This window comes from Seriola lalandi, unplaced genomic scaffold (assembly GCF_002814215.2).
Source record: "Seriola lalandi dorsalis isolate HSWRI2012SDOR001 ecotype SW California unplaced genomic scaffold, Sedor1 jcf7180002054901, whole genome shotgun sequence".
Taxonomy (NCBI): Eukaryota; Metazoa; Chordata; class Actinopteri; order Carangiformes; family Carangidae; genus Seriola; species Seriola lalandi.
In genome coordinates this window covers 5,625,262-5,632,695 of record NW_019525453.1, presented here as the reverse complement: position 1 = coordinate 5,632,695, position 7,434 = coordinate 5,625,262, and the positions used below count along the sequence as shown (strand labels likewise).

At 41.4% G+C, this 7,434-nt stretch overlaps 1 protein-coding gene across 1 annotated transcript in view; it reads left to right on the top strand.

Moving 5' to 3' along the window:
• Window positions 1-7,434, top strand: part of hnrnpub (heterogeneous nuclear ribonucleoprotein Ub) — a 10,777-nt gene extending 3,343 nt beyond the window's left edge. Inside the window, exons 3-14 of the mRNA XM_023430198.2 lie at window positions 1,006-1,085; window positions 1,254-1,393; window positions 1,585-1,684; window positions 2,359-2,471; window positions 2,592-2,855; window positions 2,976-3,095; window positions 3,188-3,316; window positions 3,406-3,574; window positions 3,704-3,985; window positions 4,108-4,382; window positions 4,493-4,630; window positions 5,186-7,434. Of these exons, the coding sequence (XP_023285966.1) occupies window positions 1,006-1,085; window positions 1,254-1,393; window positions 1,585-1,684; window positions 2,359-2,471; window positions 2,592-2,855; window positions 2,976-3,095; window positions 3,188-3,316; window positions 3,406-3,574; window positions 3,704-3,985; window positions 4,108-4,382; window positions 4,493-4,630; window positions 5,186-5,236 (1,861 nt within the window). The 3' untranslated portion in view covers window positions 5,237-7,434. The remainder of the gene's footprint in view (window positions 1-1,005; window positions 1,086-1,253; window positions 1,394-1,584; window positions 1,685-2,358; window positions 2,472-2,591; window positions 2,856-2,975; window positions 3,096-3,187; window positions 3,317-3,405; window positions 3,575-3,703; window positions 3,986-4,107; window positions 4,383-4,492; window positions 4,631-5,185) is intronic.

Sequence of the window (7,434 nt, the reverse complement as noted above, 5' to 3'; positions counted from 1 at the left end):
TTTTTTTTTTTTGCAAGGGTCCATTCATTTCTATTTGAAAGCCCAGTTTTTGTAACTCTCCCGTTAGGAAATTTCCCCCCAATAAAACCGTAGCAGTCCACCCTATATGAAACGACAGACCCCTGGGCAGCCACATGCAGCAGCCAATGTGTGGGCTGCTCTCACCATATGCTCCAACTCAGACCGTATGTTTTCCAGAGCCACCATAAATCTCCCCTGCAGCAGTCATTTGTACAACTCTCAAGGTTGTTTGAGAACAAATATGATGACAGGTGTCTCTGGACTTGGGAAGATGTTAACACTGCTGCACATGATGAACCCCAAATTGTTTCTTCCTACTACATAATTACTCTACTGGACTGAGATCATTGCTTCAGGTGGAACCTCAAGTGTTATTGAAATGTTCCTTCTTTACAACATTTTCTCTAGTTTCTTAAACTTCCCATAGGAGATTTAGGTACATAATCTCAAACTACAGAGTTGGTAAGTTGCTGTAGTTCTCACTACGCTGTGACTGCTCATTTTAAGCATTGTGACAACTTGTACTATATAGTTACATAGTTGAACAGAACAGCGTGAGCTAGTTGTGACCTTTTCATTTGGAATTCCAAACATGAGAAGTTAAATATAACTACACCCACTATTACTTTGACTGACCCCACAGCAATCCTGCAGACCATAAACACACTGACCTGAAAGGAGAGAGGTCTGTTTTGATTTTTATCACTTTCACCAGTCGGACGTGCAGAGGTGCTTTCTTTCTATGTATCTCTCACATTGTAGATTTCGCAGGATACTGCAAGGTAAGTGTCGTCTGTCACGGCCCACAATACAGAAAAAAGTTTGGAGGCTCGCTTGTTTCTATTTTGTATTGTTTCCCCTAGTCTGTCTTTCAACTTCTCTCCCCCAATATTTTCAGGAAATTCTACCCAAGGCATCTAAATGTTCCATGCAGCCACACTGACATGTGAATCCTCTAACTGACTGGTTGGTGTCTTTTTGCAGGGCCTCATTTAAGTCTCCTGTGCCACCTCTGGAAGAAGAAGATGAGGAGTTTGATGACACAAAAGTCTGCCTGGATACCTGTAAGTTTTCCAATCAGGCCAGGTTAACTGGGTTCCAACTGTACACATTTTCTCGGCAAAGCAGAATTATTTTAATTTTTTTTTAAATTTATTTTGTCAAAGACTAATTTGCGTTTATACAAATAGTTCAGTGTGTACTTTTCTTTCTTTTTTCTTTTTGTGCTCTAGACAATTGCGACCTGCACTTTAAGGTGTCTCGGGACCGTTTCAGCGCCTCCTCTCTCACGATGGAGAGTTTTGCTTACCTGTGGTCCGGAGGCAAGGCAACCTATGGTGTAGACAAAGGCAAAGCCTGCTTTGAGATGAAGGTACAGTAAGAACATTCTCACATTCTGCACATGAAAGAATTGAGCTTTTCCTTCCCTACCTCACCGGTCTCAATTCATCTCTGAACACTGTTAACAAACTACATTTAAATTGGTAAAGTGTATACACACCTTTGACTTGATGAAATTAATCCATATGCATTTTATTGATGTTTTTTGCTTCATGTCAACAGATTACAGAGAAGATTCCTGTGAAGCACATTTCCAGCAAGAACATGGAGATCCATGATGTGCAGGTTGGCTGGTCTCTGGCTACTGGCACGCTGCTCCTGGGTCAGTTTCTCTATACTTGCTCTAGCTCTGAAAATTGTATTTCTGGCTTTTCCTTTCAGTATCACTGGAGTGAAGTGGTCAACAGTAACTTTCCATTACCCATGGCAATGTTGAATTCATTGGCACACTGGTTTGTCCTTGGTCACATCATATCAGAGAAGTGCTTAATACAGTTGTTGATCATTTTTGAGCTTTTACATCTGTAAGGATTTAAACATTGACCGTCTTTGCCTCATCACCGTCTAATCCAGCGCTTTTTGTTAAGTTTCATACACGCTGAATACTGTAGAGCTTAAGAGACTGTGCAGGATTTTGGACAGAGTGTATAGGATGTCTGCAACTACAATTATTTAAACTTAGGCAATACCCTGTACTGGGTGTATGCTTATGCATGAAGGTCAGCCAAATAATGGCAGTAAAACAGACCGCTGTGATCCTCCTATGAAAGGCTGTCTGTCCCAGGAGCTCCCTCTAGTGGTATGTGAGCAGCGCCACATGTTAATATAAAATGGCTCCAGCTCTGACTGCATCATAGTAATGGTGGCTGGTCTAATACTGACACGGATGATTCACACACCAGTTATTGAGTCTTGGTGTCTTCCTTCATATGATGCCATCTGTTTGCTGTTACAAAATGTATTTGTCAGTTAATGTTTTCTTCCATTAATGTTCAGGTGAGGAAGAGCATTCTTACGCCTACTCTGGGAAAAGCAAGAAGACCACCAACTGCGTGACGGAGGACTTTGGAGAAACCTATGAGGAGAACGATGTCGTCTGCTGCCTCATTGTAAGACATAACTGATCATATGCTACTAGTATTTGCATCATTTTCTTGCAATGGTCAAGTGCGGAGTTTTCATAACTTTTATCACACAAAGTAACTTTCCATTTTGCTTTCTTTGCTCAGGACTTTGAGGGCGAGGAGGTGGTGTTGTCCTTCTCCAAGAACGGTGGGGAACCTGTTGTCGCTTTCCAGGTCAGCAAGGACAGTCTGAACGGCCAGGCCCTCTTCCCCCACGTCATCTGCCACAACTGTGCTGTGGAGTTCAACTTTGGTCAGATGGAGACTCCATATTTCCCTCAGCCCCAGGGCTACGACTTCCTGCAGCAGATCCCTGTCAGTGACCGTGTCCGGGGCCTCAAGGGGCCACAGACCAAGGCAGACTGTGAGGTACGTATAGATAAAGATATATAGTGCATTTGAAATATATTTGTGTTATTTCTTTTAATAGCTATATGGTAAAGAGTGTTTCAGTGGTGAAGTTTTAATTCTCTTGACTTTGTTTTGTAGATCATAGTGATGGTGGGGCTGCCAGGCTCAGGGAAGACTACATGGGTGAAGAACCATGTCCAGGAGAACCCTGGGAAATACTACATCCTGGGCAGTGACACCATTGTGGACAAGATGATGGTCAGTGGTGATAATGGCTCTTTGCCAGCCTATGTCTTAAGTTTCTGTCCCACAGAGAAGTCATGTATCTTATCCTCTTTCATTTAATACAGATCAACAGCCTGAAGCGCCAGTCAAAGGACATCACAAAACTGACAGCCATTTCCCAGCGTGCACCTCTTTTCTTGGGAAAGTTTATTGAGATCGCTGCCCGCAAGAAGAGAAACTACATCCTGGATCATGTGAGTGGTTTGTGATGAATCTGATCACTGCCTTTGCCAGAAATAACATAAATCACAATATAACTGAGCATCTTTCTCCACTTTTCCAGACTAATCTGTCTGCCCCGGGCCAGAAGAGGAAGATGTGTCTGTTCGCAGGCTTCCAGCGAAAGGCTGTGGTGGTCTGCCCCTCTGACGACGACTACAAGGAGAGAGTCCAGAAGAAGGTCGAGAGTGATGGCAAAGAAGTGCCTGAGCATGCTGTCCTCAAAATGAAAGGTGAAAAAGATGCTTGAGGAATAAAGTATATATGTACATACATAATATACATACAGTTCAAACCTGTACTGGGTCTCTTGTAGTCATTTTCTCTTCTTGCATCCCTAATCATGTTCCTGTTTGTTCTAGGCTTCTACTCTCTGCCTGAGGAGGGAGAGAGCTTCAGTGAGATCGTCTATGCTGAGCTGCAGAAGGAGGAGGCCGGTAAGCTGCTGGAACAATACAAAGAGGAAAGCAAGACCGCTCTGCCCGCTGAAAAGAAACCCAACCAGGGAAGCACAACACCAAAAAGAGGCGGCGGACTGCGTGGTGGCGGCCGGGGAGGCAAGAATCAGTTTGGACGTGGCGGTGGACCTGGACAGAGAGGCGGTGGGCGTGGAGGCTTCCAGAACAGAGGCAGCTTTAGAGGAGGTAAGATTGATATTTATTGATGTAAATAATAGAATTTTATTATAAAATGTTTGAGTTTTCTTTACTGAGTAGACCATATTTTTGAATAGTTGAAAAACACATTCATCATCATCTGTCTGCAGCTCCTGGTCCTCGTGGTGGCTTCAACCGTCCACCTCGTGGCTTCCTGCCTCCCCCCGCCTTCAGAGGAGGATTCCCCAACCGCGGAAACTTCAACAGAGGTGGCGGCCCCATTCCCAGTCTGGGCGGATCCCCTAGGGGCGGGCCAATGAGGGGTAACATGGGACCCAGAGGAGGACCCATGAGCAGAGGTGGCCCAATGAACAGAGGTGGGAACATGAACAGAGGAGGTGGAGCCAACATGAGCCGTGGTGGAAACAGGGGACATCCCAACCAGGTGGGTTTGATAATGACACGTGTACGCCACAGAAACGGGTACATAGTCACATGAACAGTTTTAATCAGTTAATGCGTGTTCAACATGGTAATTTTCTTCTCTCTCTACAGTTCCAGCAGAGAGGTGGTAACCGTGGCAACTTTGGCAACAAGAATGGCAACTTTGGTAACAACAGGAACAGTGGAAACTTTGGCAACAGGAACGGCATGGACAAGGCCCAGGCCTTCAACCAGAGCTGGCAGCAAGGGGTCAGTATTTCTGCATTTGATAATTTGTCTCTACTTCCCACATGAGGCTTTATAGCATGGATATAGAATCTTTATTTACAGTGGGAAGGAGCTTGTGTTAATTGTGATAAAGTTTGAAGTTTAACCCCCAATAATACCAAGTACCAGTATTGGCAGTTTAGCATGTAAAAATCACCCAAAGCACAACAAAGCACTTTTAGGTTAATTATCCTTTTTCACATCCTCCAGGTTTATTTTATTTTGTGATCTGTAGGTTGATTTTGTAACTATAAAGCTTGTGGAAACACCCAGCAGGCCACTCTGGATCTGAAACCTCAGAACGTGCTTAACTGCAGCAACGGCAAAGTGGTTCCGTCATGGAACATTAACATGCAATAACTCTGACCCAACAAAGGCAGCAAAACAGCCAGATGTTGTTGATGTTGCAAATTTAAAAATGAGCAGTTGTTGCCTTGAAGGCCGACCTGACACTATCAGTATGCAGCATGGTTTAGAATATAGTCGGTATTAACGTCTACTCAAAGTGAAGTTTGTGTCTGTTGTGTCCCCGTGCAGTTCTGGAACCAGAAGCCGTGGAGCCAGCAGTATCAGCCTGGATATTACTAAAACACTTGTTCTAACGGACTGGTGGCCGACAGACACCCACCGCTTGCCACGGAACATCCCTCCACCCCCGCTGTTTGATTTTTTTCTTAATTAATTTGTTCTTTTCCTAGAACCCACTTTTATTAATCTAAAACCCACCAACTTACTACCGAGACTAAAGCGATATGGAGCAACAACATTCCACATCAGAGGGGAGACCAGGCAACCGGAGTGTAATTGAAGCTTTATATATATCTAGATACACATGTACAACGTGGGTTCAGTCTCTTATTCAATCATCTGTTCATTTTGTTTTATTTTTGTTGTATATTTCATTCTTTTTTTCACCACTTTTAAATAACGTGCTTTTAAAACAAATCTGTTTGTAATATCAGGAACCAGAAACATTTTGCCAGCCTGGCAGATGTTAAGTAAGATTTTTTTTTTTTTTTTTTTTTTTTTTTTTTTTTTTTGTTGTGCATTTTATCTGTGCTGTGGTTTTTTTTTTTTTTTTTTTTTGCTTTTTTTATTACAAATTGTAAATATTTGTTTTAGTTTTTTTTTTTTTTTTTTGCATAGCTTGTATGAGAAGTTTAAGAAACGGTATTGATTGAAAGGAACCATGACTTCTTAGCAAAGAAGCATGGCCACTGATGATATTGTTAGACTGTACGTGTCAATAGAGTCCACTGTCAAACAGTTAAACTGAAGCAGCAGAGAAATTACAGCAAGTTTTTGTCTTTTGTTCCCACTACCAAACCTGTAACCTAAACTCCATAGACCTACAATAAACAACTCGTTGGCTTTTTTACATTCTTCCTGGCTTATGACTTTTGATTCAGTTCAAAGGTGCGTAAAAGACCTTTGAATGGGCGATGGCCTCGTTTGCTACTTCAAACAATAAGGACATCAGCCCCGCTACAAGCCCCAGTTGACAACTCATTAGTAAAGTATTCCATCCAAGTGTCCTGTCTTTGATACGTCATTTTCAGTCTTTTATCTATTCTAACGCGCATTGTCTTGAAAAAAAAAAAGTATTTTGGCCGAGCCATTTTTAAGGATATAAGTAAGCCATTTTTAGTCCTACATTATGCCTTTTTTAAGTCATTTATTTTTAATTTATATTAAAATTAGAGCACTGACTACGCTTTGATTCTCAGGAAGTGTGGTTCCTAGGTTATCAATGGTTCCTTTAGTGCAGTAGACTTCTGAAAAATATCTAGCATCAATCGGTCCCATTAAATACCAGAATAGCATTTTACAGTTTTCTTATGCATGTATATTTCAATGATTTTAGATCAACACAGCTATATAAATTTTGAACAAATTGATGATGATGATGGTGATGATGCTAGTTCAGCACAAAAGTGGTTTCGGAAAGAGATGGAGGGTTGCTCATTTTCACCAGCAAACCTAAAGGGCTACACAGTGTCGCAACACATCCACACAACCGACAGTTCGTGAAGACCTTTTTCAGACGGATGAAAAAGAAGTGAAAGAGTTAACTAGTTTCCAACTTAAAGGCATTATTACATTATTTCAAAGCACTCCAGAGTCCATGGTGGTGACTGTGTGGCCCAGCAATAATGGCAGCTCATTCAAACAGCTCATTTAACGTGTCCTGGCAGAGGACGCCCAATTTACGTTTCAACACTGGAACAACACCAGAGCTGGAAAACAAACGATTACACTAGATCAGACTAAATTCGGTGGTGTGTGTCCATTTTTTTCATTTTTTTTTTTTTTTGTAACTGCCCTTGTTGATATTTAATAAACATGTAAATACTTCACCACTATTTCAACCATGCACGAATGTTCATGAAATAATTGACTTTGAGTAATAACTGTATTGTGATTAAGAAAGTGTTAGTTTGCCAGAGTACTGCTGTGTGATGAATTGTCGATTCTATTTAAACGTCTGGAGAGTTTGTGCCCTCCTGTTCTATTGTACTGGATACATAAATCTAGCAGAATGCAAGCTTTGAGTTTACAGTATAATCTATAATACTACAGACTCTATATTTTTATCGCTTTATGTTGCAGGTTGTATATCAGGTCTTTTATTATTAAACCAACAGTGCAAAAGCTTTGAGACTTTTTAAGATTTGTTGTCTTTTCTATCTGATGGTTTTTTGATATTTGTGTTTAAAAATTTGGGGATTGTATTTTCTTTTTTAATTTGTCTCAACTCTATTAAAGTTAAAGAAGCTGGTATACAA